The sequence below is a fragment of the Hylobates moloch genome, unplaced genomic scaffold (assembly GCF_009828535.3).
Source record: "Hylobates moloch isolate HMO894 unplaced genomic scaffold, HMol_V3 SCAFFOLD_13, whole genome shotgun sequence".
Taxonomy (NCBI): Eukaryota; Metazoa; Chordata; class Mammalia; order Primates; family Hylobatidae; genus Hylobates; species Hylobates moloch.
In genome coordinates this window covers 84,918,033-84,939,464 of record NW_026652288.1, presented here as the reverse complement: position 1 = coordinate 84,939,464, position 21,432 = coordinate 84,918,033, and the positions used below count along the sequence as shown (strand labels likewise).

The window sequence follows — 21,432 nt, the reverse complement described above, 5'->3', positions numbered from 1 at the left end:
CGTAAGATTATAACGGAGCTGAAATTTTCCTATCAGCAAGTGACATCAGAGTGTCCTAACGTCGTAGTGCAGCATATTACTTACATGTTTGTGGTGATACTGCTGTCAACAAACCTACTGCCCTGCCAATTGCATAAAAGTATAGCACGTACAATTATGTACACACTTGATAATAATCAACTATATTAGTGGTTTGTGTATTTACTATACTATATATATTTTTGCTACTTTAGAGTGTGCTTCTCCTACATATATATAAAATAAATTTTGGTCAGGTGCTGTGGCTCACACCTGTAATCTCAGCATTTTGGGAGGCTGAGGGGAGTGGATTACTTGAGGCTAGGAGTTCAAGACCGGCCCGGTCAACATGGTAAAATCCCATCTCTACTGAAAATACAAATATTAGTCAGGCATGGTGGCACACATCTGTAATCCTAGCTACTTGGGAGGCTGAGGCAAGAGGATCGCTTGAACCTGGGAGGCAGAGGTTGTAGTGAGCTGAGATCATGCCACTGCATTTCATCCTGGGTGACAGAGGGAGACGATCTCAAAAAAGAAAAAATTAAAATAGTTAACTGTCAAACAACCTCAAGTCAGGTCTTTCAGGAGGCATTTCAGAAGAAGGTATTGTTATCATAGGAGATGATAGCTCCATGCATGTTACTGTCCCTGAAAAACTTCCAGTGGGACAAGACATGGAGGTGGAAGACAGTGATACTGATCCTGACCATGTGTAGGCCTTGGCTAATGTGTGTGTGTTTCTTAGTTTTTAACCAAAAAGTTTAAAAAATAAAAAATAAAATAAAATTTTAAAAATAGAAAAGGGCTTCTATAGAACAAGGATATAAACAAAAATATTTTTGTCAGGTGTGCAATGTGTTTTAAGCTAAGTGTTAATTACAAGAGTTGAAAAGTTTAAAAAAGTAAAAAGTTTATAAAGTAAAAAAGCTATAGTAACATAAGATTTATTATTAAAAAGAAAAATATTTGTAAATAAATACACTGTAGTCTAGTTGTAAAGTGTTTATAAAGTCTACAGTAGTGTTTAATAAGGTCCTAGGCCTTCACATTCACCCACCACTCACTCACTGACACCTAGAGCAACTTCCAGTCCTGCAAGCTCTACTGATGATAAGTGCCGTATACAGGTATACCAGGTTTTCTTTTTTATTATATTTTTACTGTACTTTTTCTACGTTTAGAGATGTTTAGATACACAAATACTTACTACTATATTATAATTGCCTGCAGTATTCAGTACAGCAATACTGTATTCTGGGAGCAATAGGCTACACCATATAGACTAGATACGCAGTAGGCTACACCATCTAAGTTTGTGTAAGTATACACCATGATACTAGCACAACAACAACAACAAAATCATCTAATGAGGCATTTCTGAGAATGTATCCCCTTTGTTAAGTGATGCATGCCCGTTTTATTCAAGTAACTATGTTTTAAAACATCTTCAGTGAAAGTAGAAACTGTTCCTTACCATGGCTACAAAACAATAACAATATAATAAATGTTTATTGAGCATTTACTAAAGGCTAGGTGATATGAAGACAACACTATCATACTGATTTTACAAGGATGAAATGAAGTCTTAGAACGTTTAAAAAGTTTGACTACTGACTTACAGCAATTAAATAGTAGAGCTGGGACTCAAATCCCATATAATTGTTCAGATTCTCTACTCATGGGATGTGAGGTTGGAAATTCATTTTAAGTATAAACAAATGTACACATGGAGACCTCTCGTGTACACGTGATGCAAATGTACACATGAAGACCACTCATGTCAGAACTGTAAAGAATGTCTCTAGTTACCTCTTTTTGCCCTCACTCCCATCACCCCAGATATTATATTCTCACCCATTTTCCAATGTGAAGGATACTAAATCGGTATTATCCTGATATAAACTGTCTTTTTAAAAAGAAAAACTTTAGACAAAATAAATTTAACCGAGTTTATTTGAGCATAAAAGGATTTATGAGTCCGGCATTACTCAAAACTGAAGAAGGTTTGGGGAGCTCTGAGTTAGCAATGTGAACAGACAGTTTTTATAAAGCTGAATGCGGAGGTAAAAAAAACAATAAATTACTTAATTGGCTACAACTAACCATTTGCCTTATTAGGGTATGCTCCTTATTTTTAAACTGGATTGGATCTACATGTTTTATAATCAATTAGAGTACACAATTTATAAAGCCACTCAAAACAAAGGAAAAATCCTACATATTTAGTGCGTCATAGTAAGATTTTCTTAAAACCACAAGGAAAATACTTTTATATATGTTTTGCCTATAACCTTCTGTAGAAGGAACAGAAAACTTCTCAGTAAGGAAAGATTTGAAATAGCTACAACAATGCTTGCCTGGCTGTTATATTAATAGTATAATTGGAAGAAGGGCCAATTGAATTTTAATTGGTCAAATAGTACACTTTTTTTTTTTTTTACTAGTTTTACTCTAAAGCTAAGAAAGCTTTGAACTTTTAAAATGTATAAAACCAATAATAAGGTTTGATAATAGCCAAAAGGTAAGACAAAGCAAAGTATCAAAAGTGTCCTCTTTAACAGAACAGGAATACAATATTGGATTATATCACAGGTGTTTTAATATCCATAATACCTTCACCAGGTTTACTATTATTTAATTACAGATATGCTATTATTATTATAAACAAAGAAGTTATATTAAAACAATCATTAATGTGGGTATTGGAAAAATGTTAGGCAAGCATGGCTTGTTGGAACTATAAGAGTTATTCCTGAATTTCATTCTATGACTCATGTTTATATATGATGAAATTTACCCTACAACTTCCTGAAAATTATCTTTGTATAAGAATTATAAAAGAAGTTTAATAGGAGTATTTTATCTACTTATGAAGCCCAAGCACACTAGCTCTTCACTGAATGGTAGGGAATAGTCATTTTAGCAAGCTAACAAAGTAATGAGATTTAGATTGAAACAAAAGGGAAATTAGAACTAAATCTTGAAGTATAAATATAACTTTATCTGAAGGATTTTCTGGTGGTTCTTCCTTAATTATGAATATGAGGCAAAATTTAAGTCTTCTATTGTACTATGTATATTTCTAGATTATATAATCTAATGTTTCCTAATTTTTTAATAAAAAATTGATTTAAAATGTAAAATTATTCCAATATTGATTACAATTTTGTGTTTTATGTTTAAATTTAAATATTAGATGATTAAAATATTTAAATAATTAAGATATTAGATGGTTATAATATTCAAGCAACTATGAATTTATTAATTTAAGAAAATTCATAAGATATTTAAAATAAATGAGATTACTGAGTGTATTCTAAAATGAAATATGAGAGAAAATATACAAAATAAAATTACATAGACTTAATGAAATTTTGAAATGCAAGTCTAGTAAACAAGAAGTAACTTTTTTACCTGCAATATAAAGGCTTTTTTTAACTACTCAATATTAAAACTACAAAAGCTTTATTCTTAACTATAATACATATGATCTATAAACCTATCCCAATAGTGTTTGCATAAATATAGCAAATATATATTTTCAGTTAAAAAAACAACTTAATGAATATTTATGAGGATAATAAATTAACATATATTAGAAGTTACTTATTAAAATAATATTTTATTGAGTGTATATTGTTTTCAAAGTTCAATTGAAAATATTGTCTGTTTGTATAGATTTAAGTTTGTATAGCTTATTACAGGCTAATTTGTTATAAAAATAAGACTGATTGATTTCAAAACCACATATGTTGTGCAGATATAATTTTAATTACAAAAGTTTTAGGGAGAAGTATTTTTTTCCCAAACAGATATTAAATTTTCAATAATGTTTCCTTCCAAAAGTAATTTAATTCTGCCTCCACATATTTTATAGTAACAGATTAGTAAAATTCAAACTGCTGCCTAATGCTCCTTAGCAATGTGTTCTTAAGCAAGATAGTAATAATAATTAAGCAATATTTATCAAGAGACAGCCAGACAAAAAGAGAAAATGAGTGAGAACTTAGGGCCATATATATATAGTGACTAATAATTAGACTTCAAGTTAATTCTTTTAAAACTCTATTGGTATAGAATTAAGGGTTTATTTATTTGTTTGTTTCTTAAGCACCCATCTTACCTATGAAATATCAATGCAGAAATGAAAGTAACTATGCTAAATCACAAAGTCAGTTTTAGGATATTGTAAACTGAAATACATAAGAAAATAATGAACTAGAATTTCCATGTCATAACCATTCCTGAAATAAATCTAAACCTTGAAGTCCTGAGTTTTAACTTAAAACAAACAGAGCAGGGGTTCTACCATTTAGCAAATGACAAAATTTAGATTTTGAGTCCATAGAATGGTAACCACTCAGAAAATATAATCCAAGGAGAAAATATAGGTCTTGATAAAATCTTTCCATATGATTAAATTAAATGTCAGCTGACTTTTGATGAATGTTTAGTATGCGCCAGGCATTGTATTGAATACTTACATGTATTATATTATTTCAATTATTTTTTACAACTTTATGATGTAGGCCATTACATGATATTCACAATTTTGTGATACGGTTTTTGGGAACATATATGATATCTCAACTTTGGAAAATAAATTAAAACGTGTATTAGAATAAAACTATTCTATAAATGTAATATAGTTCTAATTTTTAAAAATATTGTGTTCCTAATATTATATAATTTCATCACCTTAATAAAAAGTATATGCATAAAAATAAACACTGAAGGATGTAAAAATCTAAAGCAGGTACCACCTTGTTATGACATTATTTATATTTCTCCATAATTTAAAGTCAAGTTATATTTATTTTTAACATTAATTGCTTCATTTATTTATATCTGCTTTATTCCACAAAAACAATTTGAAGACTTCAATTTTTTTTCTGTTTAACTCAAAAGATCAAATTATGCTACATGGCACCAACATAATCCTTAGTGCTGAATAACACAAAGGTGCAATCTTGACAGACTAATACTTTTTCTGTAATGGATTTGTTAAATAAGTATATTATTATCTTCAGTTTAGTTTTGCATGTTTGAGTGAGCTGTCACACTTCTCCATTATTAAATTTATGCCCTTTCTCTTTAGAACCTCATACAGATATTAAGGGCTTCATATATAAAATATTTATTAAGAATTTATCATGCATGCATTTTCAGATTTAATCTTCACACAGCCTTATGAATTGAGAGTATTTTTGTCATCAATGTAGAGATTCTGAAAACCAAAAAATAAAAAATAAGAAAAAACTTGTGTGACTTCAGTGGGGTTCAGTAATAATTCTATGATCACATAACTATGAAGTAGAAAAGCTTGAAATTGAGTTCGTTTCTCCCATTCTTTCATCCTGCAATGCTGTATTTCACTATTTAAAATGAGTTAGAAGTTGAGCAGATAGCAATACAGAAGACTGGAAGGGCTGTGAAGCTATCAACAGGAGGAAAAATGGACATTTTTAACCAGATACAGAGGAAGAGGGAAAAGCCAAAATGTGAAAGAAGAGGTCAGTATTACCACAAAGCACCATAGCAGACATTTATATTGATAAGTCCAAGTAATTGCCCAACAGTTTAGACCAAAATATGTCTAGAGCTTACTGTTTCAAATTTTAGAGTACTATATAATATATATGAAAATATTTCTGAAACATGGATAGTTTTAGGGGGCGAACTGTATAGAAGGGATTAGCTGCTGTTTCTTTCCCTTCCTCCCTTCTTTTCTTCATCTCTCCATCACTGTTTTCTCTCTCTCTTCCTTGCTATCTTACTTTGCTTAATTTATGTTATAACAGTTAATTAGGAAAACAAGACACTCAGCACCTTTACTTAATATTGTTAACTTTGTATACATACATGGGGATTATGAATGCTAACTATATTACAATAAGAAATATGCAAAAATCAACCTTCTGATACATGATGCCATTTGCTATGATGTCGTAATTTTCAAATGGTTCAAAAGTATAATTAAATTATATTTTCATGTAGGCAAAACACATGCGCGACTTCTAAATTATGCAGTCAATTCTTGACAGACTTTGAAGATTCGCAGACACACTTTTATTTGGTTTTAAGCCATGGAAAATACTTTAAAAACAGGAATAGAAGTTGAAACATTCAGTTATTCTTGCTCTAAATTTACTTTTTTAAAGTTTGCTAAATTGCAGAATAATGACACAGTCTGAAGTCTTTATATTATAACCCATGTTTGAAGTGGTATCTCAACAAAAAATACCTTTTGTAGATATAGTAATATTTGGTTTAAATCATTTAAAAATAATTTACTTCTGCCACTGGAAAATGGAAAGTAGTCTGATTTGAAAACAGCAGCAGATTTAGCTTTCAAAACATTGAACTATTATTTTCCAATTTTGCATTCTAGTGCTGACCATGTTTTCCATGACAAATGGAGAAGCTCTGGAGTCTTAGAATCATAAAAGATGGAGACTTTTTTTTTTTTTTGCAATTACTTCTGAGAATTAGGTAAGAAATGCCTTATTAAATTATTCAGTAAACAAGCATGTTATTTTAAAGTACCAAGATAGCGTTTGCTTTTTATTTTTGTTCATAAAATGTCTTCAAAAATTGTGTTAATAAAAAAAGAGGCAAGTCTGCCTTCCTATACAGATCATATGTAAAAACATCATTCATGACACTGAATTAAAGATTTGTTTTCATGTAAAATATTCATAGAATGTCACTTAAAGAGATTTCTTCAGTTCATTCATACTAGGGAAAATTATGATGTATCAAAAGCTTCAATAGGAAAGGTGTCTTTCTCTTCTTTCCTATCTTTTTGGCCCCACTGCCACATTACATTAGGCCATATCAGTGCTCATACATATAGCTCACACACACACACACACACACACACACACACACACTCACTCATACAACATGAATATTTTATCTGTAAAAATATTGATTTCCTTTTTTGTACCCGTTGCATTAGGCACCCTATATCTGTAAGGCTAACTAATTAAATGCACTACAGATTTTATTTTTGGGAAACAAAAAATAGAGTTCCACCAACTTCTACCGCAAGAAAAGTAGACTAAATGTTGGTTTCTAATAATTAGAATAAATAAAACAATATTCTTTTGACCGCAACTATCATTTGGATTGAACAAATGTTCTTAAGGGAAACAAAAAGGAGACTAGAATAAATGAAACTTTTAGTTAAGCAAATATCACAAGTATGCAAATGCTTCATGTAAAATAATTTATCAAAATGTAATATTTCTCAGCATTAACTTTAGCTGCCGAAACTAGAGGACTTCTTATTGATCTTCCCATTGTCCATTCATTGACTATTGATTGTAAATCACCAATATATATATATAAATATTTTCTCACTAAACCTCTAACTCAATATTTTAAATGTAATTATTTTCTGGATTCAGCTGTGTTTGAAATTCAGCGTATCAAGTCTGCTTTTCTTTAAATAATGCTACTCCTCCCTAATTTGCAAGAAGCAATTTACTTGAAAGTACAAACAAATAACATCTCTCATTTCCTATCTCTCATTTTCCTCCAGGCTCTTTCCAAAGGCTTGTCTGTCTAAGCATGCTTTATGGACTTAAGCAGTGCTGAAGTTATACACTGGCCCAATAAGGGACAACAATATGTAGATGTCAAGTTACATATCTAAAAGCCATTTGCCTATACTAGTTTCTACTTATATTAAAATATAAATCTTATCTGATGAATACATAGAAAATGTTTCATTTGTAGGAAACTACAAAATCATTTGGATGTCTGGCCCTTTAAAATTGTCATTATAAAGATAAAAAACTATATAAGACTAATGAAAAAAACTAGCTAATATTGACTAATATCTTAGTATATTACAGAAAGTACTAGGTAGTGATGTATATTACTACATTTATAAAAAAAAGCAACAGAGTTTTTGGATTTTTTGTGTAATCTAATTATGCACAAATGGATAATTAATCAAGATATATATTCGTCTGCAATTTTACTGCACACAAAATTGACTTCTACAGGAAAGGGGGCTGATACGTACTGTGGATTTAGACAATAGCCCAACCTCCAAGTTTCGGAGGGATTTATTTGTTTTCTAGTTGTCTTGTAGTACACAGTAACTTTTTGTTATTATTGCTTCTGGTAGAAATGGCCCTAAGTAGAAAGTCAAATGCTTTTATTGAATTTTATGAAATTAATTTCCATACTAGAGTGCTATTCTGCAGTTTGGGATTTTGTGAGGGTCTTGGTATCTGTTTTACTACGTGTCAGGTTGTCACTGAGAGAAATATGAGTACATTGTGACAAATTAATGTTTTGTCTGAAAGTTTAAATATTTAAAGCACTCTCCCATAAAATAAGCTGTTATAAATACATAACTAAAATGAACCTAAAGCCTTTCCTCTAAGGCTTCAGCTTAAGGAAACTAGTACAACTATATCTGGGGAACTTGGTTGACTCTTTTCCTGCAGCAAGATATGGATTTCACAAGATGTGGATTTCACAGCACACATCAGAAAGCCATTTGCAGTTCATAGTTCCTACACTGCAATGTTGGGATTTTCTCATCAGTCTCTCCCTAGAGATTAAATTACATACATACATTCTCAGTATTTATGATCAAACTAATGAGATCTCCTCCTGCAGATTATTTTTCTCCTCATTTCAAGAGATAATCTAATAACTTAATATCATAATTATGCTTCCCCTTTGCCCTCCCTAAATCAGATGTAGAGATTCCCTCCCGAATTCATTTTTAAACTCTGATTTAGTAACTACTGCACAGCCAAAATAAAATGAACTTCTACTCATTCAGCTGCATGTTCCCTGACTAAATGTTCATTTAGAATCAGGACTAACTGTTGATTCATAAAGAAGTCTGTTGGTTTTCTGCCTTTTTCAACCCAGCTGAATTACATTTTACCTCATTTCTGAATTTTAGCTCCAGAATATATTTGATGGACAGTTGAAGCAAATTTGGCTGTAATCATTCTGTATAACTATGTTTAATACATGCTTCCTTTTTCTTACCAATGGAATGTATATTAACAGATACAGCAGCAATGAGTTCCCCCAAATCTCTGGGACACTCCACAGAAAACAGAAGGATGGCTAGAATGGAAATTACAAAGTTGCAGAGAGGACACCCTGTCTTCTCTTTCTAGAAGACAATGCCAAGTTTGTGGCAAGGCTCTGTCTCAAGGGGCATTCTACACAGAAATTTTTGTTAAATTTATTTAATAGGCCTAGAAGGAAAATTATCAGGGAAAATGATATCAGGATCTTTATAACTGTGCCCTATTTCAGATAAACCACTAACTCACTACTTTGTAGATATGGTCAAAGGGTTTTATAATGTAAATATTATCGGTAGCAAATACAAAGAAACTTGCTTTGTCTTAATCCATTATATAGCAGTGAAGATTTTGAGTATTTGACCTCTGAGCACAGTTTGAATTTTTTTTTTTTTTTTTTTTTTTTTTTTTTTATGGAGTTTCATTCTATCATCCAGGCTGGAGTGCACTGGCGAAATCTTGGCTCACTACAACCTCCGCCTCCTGGGTTCAAGCGATGCTGGTGCCTCATTCCCCCTAGTAGCTGTCATTATAGGCACGTGCCACCACACCCAGCTAATGTTTGTATTTTTGGTAGAGACAGGGTTTTGCCATGTTGGCCAGGCTGGTCTTGAACTCCTGGGCTTACGTGATCCAAAGGTGCTGGCATTACAGGTGTGAGCCACCATGACCGGCCGGGTTAGAAAAAAATTATAATTGCTATATTTTAACTTGAATTTTCAAAAGCTTGTTTCTGTATACAAAATAAATACACAACAATTATAGAACATTCAGAAATGCAAAAAAATAAAGGAAAAGTAGAAATTATCCATAATTCTATCTAACCAGTATATAATTGGCCCCTACCACACACATTTTTGTCACTGGTAGGTTGAACAAGCAAGATTCATGTAACGTACCAAAAGCAATAGAACTTTCTTTCCCATTACTCTTTTAAAAATATCCATAGAGGTTCATTTTTCCTCAAACACCTACATAAAAAGTTGGACTGTCCCACTCTTCCTCTGACTATTGCTAATAATAAAAGTCCTATAATTGATTTGAGTTAGCAGAGTCTTAAATAAGTAATTAGATTTCCTAGTCTCATCATGATCAAAATTCTACTCTTGATTTAAAATTGTATCTTCTTGCCCCTCCACCAGCTCAGGTCTGCTTTTGGAGAAAGGGGTGTGGTCTGCTATTTCCTTCCCCATGTATTAACTATACTCTTACCCATCTGTTGTTGGAGAAGGCTTAGAAATTAGAGGTTCAGTGGGTAGGATTTTTCTTATGTTACTGTGCTTGTCCTATGGAGGGCTCACAGATATTTAAAGCTGCCTTCGGATCTCCTGGGCATTTGTGAATTAACTGAAGCAGTACCTACTGCAATTTACTTGATCTAGGCAAATGCCACTTTAATCTGGCTGGTCACTGCCTAATGAGTCACCATTACAAGTGGCAATTTCAGTACAGGCGTGAAGGCAGACCTCACTGGCTCTCTGTCGTATGTGCTTATGACTGACCCATGGGAAACACATGTATAATTTTCTGCTCGCTACTCACGGGATGCAGGCCAATGTCAACACAGATAATTTATTTTTTGTATTTGTTTATTAAATGCTTAGTGAACCCATCTCTTACCTTTAGGCTTCTCAGATAAAATCAGACACCATTCGGTCGTGTCCCTCACATTGCAGGGGACATACATTAAGCCCTCCGTGTGGTTCCACTGAAGCCCCAGTCACCAGGCATGCAGTTGAACTTACCATAAATCTCTCCAAAATTCCTCTTCATAAAATCCTCTCCCCACAATCTCCATACCTTTTCTATCTGAGTGTAGGTTTAATAGTCTAACCTATTTTTAATTATTTCCTTTAAAATATTGATGCTTGGTAGCTAACTTTGAAATGTTCACTTTTTTTTATCATGGAATCCTAGCTAAAAATTCTAATTTAACCTCTTAATTATCTCTCTATCTATTCATGTATTCTAGCTCCCCCTACTCCACCCCACACAAGCAAGTATACATACACATTCAAGACTTGGGATCTGAAATGAGACTGCCTGGGTTGAAAGCCTGATTGTTTTTTTTTTTTTTTTTTCGACGGAGTCTTGCCCTCTGTCGCCGAGGCTGGAGTGCAGTGGCGCGATCTCCGCTCACCGCAAGCTCCGCCTCCCGGGTTCAAGGGATTCTCCTGCCTCAGCCTCCAGAGTAGCTAGGACTACAGGCGCCCGCCACCACACCTAGCTAAGTTTTTGTATTTTTAGTAGAGACGGGTTTCACCATGTTGGCCAGGATGGTCTCGATCTCCTGACCTCGTGATCCGCCCACCTCGGCCTCCCAAAGTGCTGGAATTACAGGCGTGAGCCACCCCGCCCGGCCCGATTGTTTCATTTAACTAGCTCTTTGTCTTTGAGCCACTCACTTTTCTTTTTGTGTCTTACTCCATTTATAATCTGAAGATAATAATAGTCCCTACCTCAACAATACGATTATTTTGAAGATTAATATAATACATTTTTAAAAGGGTAGAAAATTATCTAGCAAATGTCATTAATAATGTTACCTTCATAGGCAATAATAAAATCATTAGTATTATAATTATTATAAATGTTCTCTTGATCGCTTTTTTGATTTATGAGGATTTTTACATGTCATTAAATATTCTCCTTTACATCGAATTGTTATACCACATTCAGCTGCATAAAGGCAGAATGATTTTCAAATACTAAATTGGATGTATATATCATTTCTAATATTTTGTCACATCATTGGTCATTACTATGTTTATCACCTCTGTGTGCCCCCCCACCCTGACCCCAACCTTAGAATACATTGATTGAACAGGAATTTCTGGGTCAAAATATGATTATTTTAAGGAATTTAATACATATGAAAAATTATCCAGCAAAAATTAGCATCACTGTATATTCTGTTTTCAAGAGTATCTTAAAATTCTGGCCTGTCTAATCTACTATTAAATACTGATTTAAGGATAAGAGTATTATTGGAAGATAATAAAAAAAAACAGACATAGGATGTTCTCTAGTTTCCTAATAAGAGTGTGCCAAGAGATTCCTGGAAATGTTTTTGGACCTGGGAGTTAGAAAGCTCATTTAAGGTTGAATGAAGAGAAATCCAATATATCTTCAGAACCAGAGAGTTTTGCTGACATAACTATACTAATCTTTTTTTTTTTTTTTTTTTAATAGAAAAAGGAAATGAAGTGAGAATGAGCAGTAGTGGCTATCTATTGTGGTGGTTCATCATCAGAAACTTAGACTGAACTACTTTAATTATGTAAGTGTATCTGTGGATGACTGTTAATAAACTTCCATTCAAATAAAATAAATAAAAATTCTGCTACTCTTAGCGTATTATATTTTAATTAAAAACCTGATCACAGTTAGTAACTGTAGTTATATAGTTGACAAAATAATCACTAGAGGGTGTAAATCATCTAGATACTTGTCTAACATAGAGAACATGATAATTAGTCCATTTGATAATAGATTCGAAGTTTCACATATGTCATAAGATGAAGACACTGTGGTTCTCATTTTTTACTATTCCAGATAGGTATCATTATGAAGAGTATGGCAATTTTATTAAGGTCCCACAAACCCAATGTTATCTGACTTAAGGTATTTTCTCTCTAAAGAAATAAGGGCATAAATATATTTTTCTTAAATATCTTAAATTAAAATGTTCTAATGTGGAAAAGCCATCTTTCTGTGATACTCTCTGCCTCTCTTTCTTCCTCTCCCCTTCTCTCTCTCACACACCTATATGCACACACACACTCCACATTCACAAAAGCATGTAATTCCAACAAAACAAGGCAAAATATTCACCAAACCACTGAATAACATCCATTGGACCAACCTTATAAAGCAGTGGCAATTTTCCTAATTTCAGGAGTGCGATCTGATTTGTTATGTTTTTTATTTTCCTAATCCTTTTTAAATCATCTGTCGTTCCATAACTCACATCGATGACTTCAGCCTGAAAGAGGAGAAAAAACAAAGAAAAATAAAGCCTCAGTGGAAGAAGTATAGCCAATTGTCCATTTAGTATAACAAAATTATTCATAATAATTTGAAATGTTCAATATAGAATTAATTCTATCTCTTACCCTGTCCCAATTACCATAAACATGACCTTTCTATTTCTATCAAGGTACAACAATTCTTCTGGGCACTAGAGAAAATGTGTAAGTCATTTTTGCTTTGCTCTCTCTCTCTCTTCTAAAAAATTACAACACAGTTCATTCTTCTAACAGACATTTGGAATATTCTACATTCATGTTTCTGGAATATGAGCCATTTTGCAAAACACTGAAAGATTAATTTCCTTAAGGTTCAACAGCAATTATATAATTCTCAGGCTTGAAAGAAAATTCAAATGTTTTCTATTGCTATCCAAATTAAGTGCAACATCCTCACTTGCGTGGTCATCCTGAACAGCTGCTCATGATGCTCTGTTCAAGACTGTGCAATAGCCAGCTGTGAATGACAAATCCTTGAGTAGTGCAGAATACAACTTGTTCAACCACATGTGGCAGTATATCAACCCAGGACTTTAGAATATGTCCCCAAATTATCATTTCTGTCACATTTCCCAATACTCACCTAGAGTTACATTTGACCTCAATGTTACTCATTTTTATAAATCCTCTGTATTAACGCAAAACAGAAAAAATCTCATGCCTTTCTGGAGATTTCAATAAAATCTTCTCATGTAGTGAATCCTTTCCCTCTCCTTAAAAAGCACTGAACTGCAGATTCATATATTTCTATGAGCCAAGATGATTGATTTTAGCTTTACTCTCTGTAATATCTATTTATTATTAAAACAATAGTTGTTATGTTTCCAATGATTATATTATAATGTAAATCTGCTATTTCAAATTATAGCATATATCCACAGAGAGGCAAAAACAGTTAGTCATGGCAAATCATGAAAAACAATAAACGTGGAGAATCCAGATCTGGAGCTTTACATCCTTCTCGATTGAAACTAATGCACTTCAACAAGTTTCATACGTAACACTTCCATAAAAGATTCATCTGAAGAAAGAGCATTGTTTCTATAGGAACATATGAATACCTCCAAGAGATCCGTAAATCTGTTAGAGAAAACATTTCTGGCATGAAATATTTCTTTAGCCATCACATTCATCTGCATCTGTAAAAACTCTATGAATACATTAACATTCATTTCAAATGTCACCTACCTGATGAATTTTATGTATCTGTTGCCCAAATATGGCCTCTCTCTACTTTGACTCCCAGAGTAATCTGTTTTTGCCTCACTTAAGGCCCTCAATAGAGATGTCTGCCAGTTTCAGTTTCCAATACAGGGAAATTCCCTGGTGAAGAGCCCATTACATACCCATACTTGCCCAGGTGTCCAACGTATGCTATGGACTCAGTAGGGTTGAATCAAAATGATTACCGCTCATACAATATCTCTAAAAAGTTAAGCTGTACTTTCAAATGGATTTGCCAGGGAAAATTAATTGTTAAAAACACTTCTGTCAGAATGATTTTTCATTATAATTTTATTCCTATTAAAAATGATTAAATCAGTGCCTTTAATACATTTTTTAGTTTGCTGAAACCATTACCATATAAATGTTGATATATGATTTTAAAAGTATGATTAAGTAAATGATCACATAATATCAATGATTACATTGCAAAAGTGAGAAAAATTTCTATTTTTCATTTCATTTCTAAGCTACCTACTAATTATTTGTGATTCACTGACAGCATCTTGTAATAAGGCTATTACTCAATTGGTTATGTAAATGAACTTTTTTTATATGTAGCAGAGGTTAAGGAAAACGTTACTTGTTTTGGAGGATATAGATCAGATTGTGTATCCAAGCATACATCAGAGATTGCAAGTTCAGTTCCATACTACCACAGTAAAGCAAATATTGCAATAAAGTGAATCACACAAATTTTGGGTTTTTCCAATACATATAATAGTTATGTTCACACTTTACTGTAGTCTATTAAGCATGCAATAGCATTATGTCTGAAACAAAATATCATACCTTAATTTAAAAATGCTTTATTGATCTGAGCTTTCAGTACATTTTATATTTTTGCTAGTGAAAAGTTTTGCCTCAGTGTTGGTGGCTGCTAACTGATCAGGGTCACAGTTGCTGAAGGTTAGGGTGGCTTTGGTAATTTCTTAAAATAAGACAACAATGAAGTTTGCTACATCAACTGACTCTTCCTTTCATAAAATATTTCTCTGTATCTCTCATGACATGCTGTTCGACAGCATTTTACCCAAAATAGAACTTTTTTAAAATTGCTGTCAATTATCTCAAAAACCCTATTGCTGCTTTAATGAACTCAGTTTACTTAGTATTCTAAATCCTTTGCTGTCATTTCAACAATGTTCCCGGGAATTGGAAAGATAGAGTCTAGAAGTAGATTCCACCTCAAAAAACCACTTTCTTTGTTCATCCATAAGAAATAACTCTTCATCCGTTCAAGTTTCATCATGACATTGCAACGATTTAGTCACATCTTCAGGTTCAACTTCAAATTCTAGTTTCCTTGCTATTTCCACCACCTCTGCACTTACCTCCTTAAAATCTTGAACCCCTCAAACTCATCCATAAGGGTTGAAACCAATTTCTTTCAAACTCCCGTTAATGCTGATCTTTTGACCTGCTCTCATGAATCACAAATGTGGCTAATGGCATTTAGCATGGTGTATCCTTTCCAGAAAGTTTTCTATATACTTTCTCAGATTTATCGGTGGAATCACTATCTGGGGAAGCTACAATCTTACAAATACATCTTTTTTTTTTATTTGCTCAACATTTATTATGCTTCAGACTTTTTAATATATACTTAATTTCATTTCATTGTATCATTAACACATGAAGTTGATAGTCATTGCTTAAATTTTAGAAAAAGTACAGTGAGGCTAAGCGAAATGAATTCAGTTCCTTAGTTAAAGTAGTAAGTGGCTAAATGGGCAGCTAGTCCAAAATTCTGGAATGTCAAACTCTACCACCCTAGTCTATTCTTTCTTAAAATAATTGAAGAGGGAGTTTGGAGTAGTAGGAAATGCATGGAGTGTTTTGATATGAGTCTGAATCTAGCATTCCTCTTTGTGTGGTGTGTGACTTTGACTAAACTACATAAACTTTTCATGCCTCATTTTTATCTGTAGACAGTAGCTTGCCTGACACAGGGTAAGTGTCACATTAATAATATCTATCACTGTCTATGCAATTAGAATGCTGTTTTTTTTTAATTTTATTATTATACTTTAGGTTTTAGGGTACATGTGCACAATGTGCAGGTTTGTTACATATGTATCCATGTGCCATGTTGGTTTGCTGCACCCATTAACTCATCATTTAGCATTAGGTATATCTCCTAATGCTGTCCCTCCCCTCTCCCCCCACCCCACAACAGTCCCCGGAGTGTGATGTTCCCCTTCCTGTGTCCATGAGTTCTCATTGTTCAATTCCCACCTATGAGTGAGAATATGCGGTGTTTGGTTTTTTGTCCTTGTGATAGTTTGCTGAGAATGATGGTTTCCAGTTTCATCCATGTCCCTACAAAGGACATGAACTCATCCTTTTTTATGGCTGCATAGTATTCCATGGTGTATATGTGTCACATTTTCTTAATCCAGTCTATCGTTGTTGGACATTTGGGTTGGTTCCAAGTCTTTGTTATTGTGAATAGTGCCGCAATAAACATACGTGTGCATGTGTCTTTATAGCAGCATGATTTATAGTCCTTTGGGTATATACCCAATAATGGGATGGCTGCGTCAAATGGTATTTCTAGTTCTAGATCCCTGAGGAATCGCCACACTGACTTCCACAATGGTTGAACTAGTTTACAGTCCCACCAACAGTGTAAAAGTGTTCCTATTTCTCCACATCCTCTTCAGCACCTGTTGTTTCCTGACTTTTTAATGATGGTCATTCTAACTGGTGTGAGATGGTATCTCATTGTGGTTTTGATTTGCATTTCTCTGATGGCCAGTGATGATGAGCATTTTTGCATGTGTTTTTTGGTGGCATAAATGTCTTCTTTTGAGAAGTGTCTGTTCATGTCCTTTGCCCACTTTTTGATAGGGTTGTTTTTTTTTTTCTTGTAAATTTGTTTGAGTTCATTGTAGATTCTGGATATTAGTCCTTTGTCAGATGAGTAGGTTGCAAAAATTTTCTCCCGTTCTGTAGGTTGCCTGTTCACTCTGATGGTAGTTTCTTTTGCTGTGCAGAAGCTCTTTAGTTTAATTCGATCCCATTTGTCAATTTTGGCTTTTGTTGTCATTGCTTTTGGTGTTTTAGACATGAAGTCCTTGCCCACGCCTATGTCCTGAATGGTATTGCCTAGGCTTTCTTCTAGGGTTTTTATGGTTTTAGGTCTAACATGTAAGTCTTTAATCCATCTTGAATTAATTTTTGTATAAGGTGTAAGGAAGGGATCCAGTTTCAGCTTTCTACATATGGCTAGCCAGTTTTCCCAGCACCATTTATTAAATAGGGAATCCTTTCCCCATTGCTTGTTTTTGTCAGGTTTGTCAAAGATCAGATAGTTGTAGATATGCGGCATTATTTCTGAGGGCTCTGTTCTGTTCCATTGATCTATGTCTCTGTTGTGGTACCAGTACAATGCTGTTTTGGTTACTGTAGCCTTGTAGTATAGTTTGAAGTGAGGTAGTGTGATGCCTCCAGCTTTGTTCTTTTGGCTTAGGATTGACTTGGTGATGCGGGCTCTTTTTTGGTTCCATATGAACTTTAAAGTAGTTTTTTCCAATTCTGTGAAGAAAGTCATTGGTAGCCTGATGGGGATGGCATTGAATCTATAAATTACCTTGGGCAGTATGGCCATTTTCACAATATTGATTCTTCCAACCCATGAGCTTGGAAACTTCTTCCATTTGTTTGTATCCTCTTTTATTTCATTGAGCAGTGGTTTGTAGTTCTCCCTGAAGAGGTCCTTCACATCCCTTGTAAGTTGGATTCCTAGGTATTTGATTCTCTTTGAAGCAATTGTGAATGGGAGTTCACTCATGATTTGGCTCTCTGTTTGTCTGTGATTGGTGTACAAGAATGCTTGTGATTTTTGTACATTGATTTTGTATCCTGAGACTTTGCTGAAGTTGCTAATCAGCTTAAGGAGATTTTGGGCTGAGACAATGGGGTTTTCTAGATATACAATCATGTCATCTGCAAACAGGGACAATTTGACTTCCTCTTTTCCTAATTGAATACCCTTTATTTCCTTCTCCTGCCTGATTGCCCTGGCCAGAACTTCCAGCACTATGTTGAATAGGAGTGGTGAGAGAGGGCATCCCTGTCTTGTGCCAGTTTTCAAAGGGAATGCTTCCAGTTTTTGCCCATTCAGTATGATATTGGCTGTGGGTTTGTCATAGATAGCTCTTATTATTTCGAGATACGTCCCATCAATACCTAATTTATTGAGAGTTTTTAGCATGAAGGGTTGTTGAATTTTGTCAAAGGCCTTTTCTGCATCTATTGAGATAATCATGTGTTTTTTGTCTTTGGTTCTGTTTATATGCTGGATTACATTTATTCATTTGCGTATGTTGAACCAGCCTTGCATCCCAGGGATGAAGCCCACTTGATCATGGTGTATAAGCTTTTTGATGTGCTGCTGGATTCGGTTTGCCAGTACTTTATTGAGGATTTTTGCATCAATGTTCATCAAGGATATTGGTCTGAAATTCTCTTTTTTGGTTATGTCTCTGCCAGGCTTTGGTATCAGGACGATGCTGGCCTCATAAAATGTGTTAGGGAGGATTCCCTCTTTTTCTATCGATTGGAATAGTTTCAGAAGGAATGGTACCAGCTCCTCCTTGTACCTCTGGTAGAATTCGGCTGTGAATCCATCAGGTCCTGGACTCTTTTTGGTTGGTAAGCTATTGATTATTGCCACAATTTCAGAGCCTGTTATTGGTCTATTCAGAGATTCAACTTCTTCCTGGTTTAGTCTTGGGAGGGTGTATTTGTCGAGGAACTTATCCGTTTCTTCTAGATTTTCTAGTTTATTTGCATAGAGGTGTTTGTAGTATTCTCTGATGGTAGATTGTATTTCTTAAATAATAAGACTTGAACGTTGAAATTACTCCATAATCTAAGGGCTGCAGAATGGATGTTGTGTTAGTAGCTTTGAAAACAACATGCACCTCCTGTACATCACCATCAGAGCTCTTGGGTGACCAGGTACATTGTCAAAGATCAATAATATTTTGAAAGGAATGTTTTTTTCTGAGCAGTAGGTCTCAACAGTGAGGTTGAATATTTTCATTCAGTAGTCCCTGTGTAAACATATTTGCCGTTATCCAGTCTTTGTTGTTCCATTTCTAAAGCACAGCAGGGTAGGCTTAGCATAATTCTTAAGGGCCCTAGCAGTTTTAGAATGGTAAATGAGCACTGGCTTCAACTTCCAAGTCACCAGCAGCATTAGATCCTAACAAGAGAGTCAGCCTTAACTTTGGAGCCTGGAAGGCTGGCCTAGCCTTCTTCTCTCTAGCTATGAATGTATTAGATGACATCTTCTTCCAATCTAAGGCTGTTTTGTCTACACGGAAAATCTGTTGTTTAGTGTAGCCACTTTCATTAGTACCTTAACTAGGTCTTACAGATAACTTGCTACAGCTTCTTTACTAGAACTTGCTGATTCACCCTGTACTTTTATGTCATGGAGATAGCTGCTTTTCTTAAACCTCCTGAATCAACCTCTGTTAACTTCAAACTTTTTTTCTGCAGCTTCCTCATCTTTCACAGCTTTCACACAACTGAAAAGCGTTAGGGGCTTGCTCTGGATTAGGCTTTGACTAAAGAAAATGTTGTGGTTTGTTTGATCTTCTATCCCGATCACTCAAACTTTCTCCATATCAGCAATAGGGCTGTCTTGCTCTAATTATCCATGTGTTCACTGGAGTAGCATTTTTAATCGCCTCCAAGAACTTTCCCTTAGCATTCACAACTTGACTGTTTGACACAAGGGACCTAGCTCGTGACCTGTCTTGGCTTTTGACCTGCCTTCCTTACTAAGCTTAATCATTTCTTTTTGTTGAAAGTGAGAGACATGTAACTCATGTCACTCCTTTCACTTAGAGGCAATTGTAGGATTCCTAATTGGTTTCATTTCAATATTGTTTTGTTTCAGGGAATAGGGAGGCCCAGGAGAGGAAGGGAGATGGCAAATGGCTGGTGGGTACAGCAGTCAGAACACACATAAATAATATTTATTGAATCAGTTTGCTCTCTTATATGGGTGCATTTCCTGGTGCCTCAAAATAATAACAATGGACAATGGTAACATCCAAGATTACTGATCACAGATAACCCTAGCACATATAACCACAATGAAAAAGATTGAAATATTGCAGGAATTATCAAAAAGTGACATAGAGACGTGAGCTGAGCACAGGTGCTGAAAAAATGGCACCAATATGCTTTTTGGCTGCATAAATGTCTTCTTTTGAGAAGTGTCTGTTCATATCCTTCGCCCACTTTTCGATGGGGTTTTTTTTTTCTTGTAAATTTGTTTGAGTTCATTGTAGATTCTGGATATTAGCCGTTTGTCAGATGAGTAGTTTGCAAAAATTTTCTCCCATTTTATAGGTGGCCTGTTCACCCTGATGGTAGTTTCTTTTGCTGTGCAGAAGCTCTTTAGTTTAATTAGATCCCATTTGTCAATTTTGGCTTTTGTTGTCATTGCTTTTGGTGTTTTAGACATGAAGTCCTTGCCCATGCCTATGTCCTGAATGGTGTTGCCTAGGTTTTCTTCTAGAGTTTTTATGGTTTTAGGTCTAACATGTAAGACATTATGCAGCCAAAAAACACATGAAGAAATGCTCATCATCACTGACCATCAGAGAAATGCAAATCAAAACCACAATGAGATACCATCTCACACCAGTTAGAATGGCAATCATTAAAAAGTCAGGAAACAACAGGTGCTGGAGAGGATGTGGAGAAATAGGAACACTTTTACACTGTTGGTGGGACTGTAAACTAGTTCAACCATTGTGGAAATCAGTGTGGCGATTCCTCAGGGATCTAGAACTAGAAATACCATTTGACCCAGCCATCCCATTACTGGGTATATACCCAAAGGACTATAAATCATGCTGCTATAAAGACACATGTACACGTATGTTTGCAACTATAACCACCCTGTTCAATACTACAATCACTCCACCCCGAAACAGCACTATCAGTTTACTTTACTCTGCTTTTATTTTTCCACAGCATGCTTTAATGTCTAACTATAACTAAATAATTAGCTAAATACATTTACTTATGTGTTTTATATATGTGTGTGTGTGTGTGTGTGT

At 34.3% G+C, this 21,432-nt stretch overlaps 1 protein-coding gene and 1 long non-coding RNA gene across 2 annotated transcripts in view; one reads left to right on the top strand and one right to left on the bottom strand.

The window, feature by feature from the left end:
• Positions 1 to 21,432, bottom strand: part of NAALADL2 (N-acetylated alpha-linked acidic dipeptidase like 2) — a 959,155-nt gene that overhangs the window by 551,949 nt on the left and 385,774 nt on the right. The window contains exon 4 of the mRNA XM_032174021.2: positions 12,955 to 13,074. Coding sequence (XP_032029912.1) covers positions 12,955 to 13,074 — 120 coding nt within the window. The remainder of the gene's footprint in view (positions 1 to 12,954; positions 13,075 to 21,432) is intronic.
• LOC116481255 (uncharacterized) overlaps positions 1 to 21,432 on the top strand; it is a 35,110-nt gene that overhangs the window by 1,582 nt on the left and 12,096 nt on the right. The window lies entirely within an intron of this gene.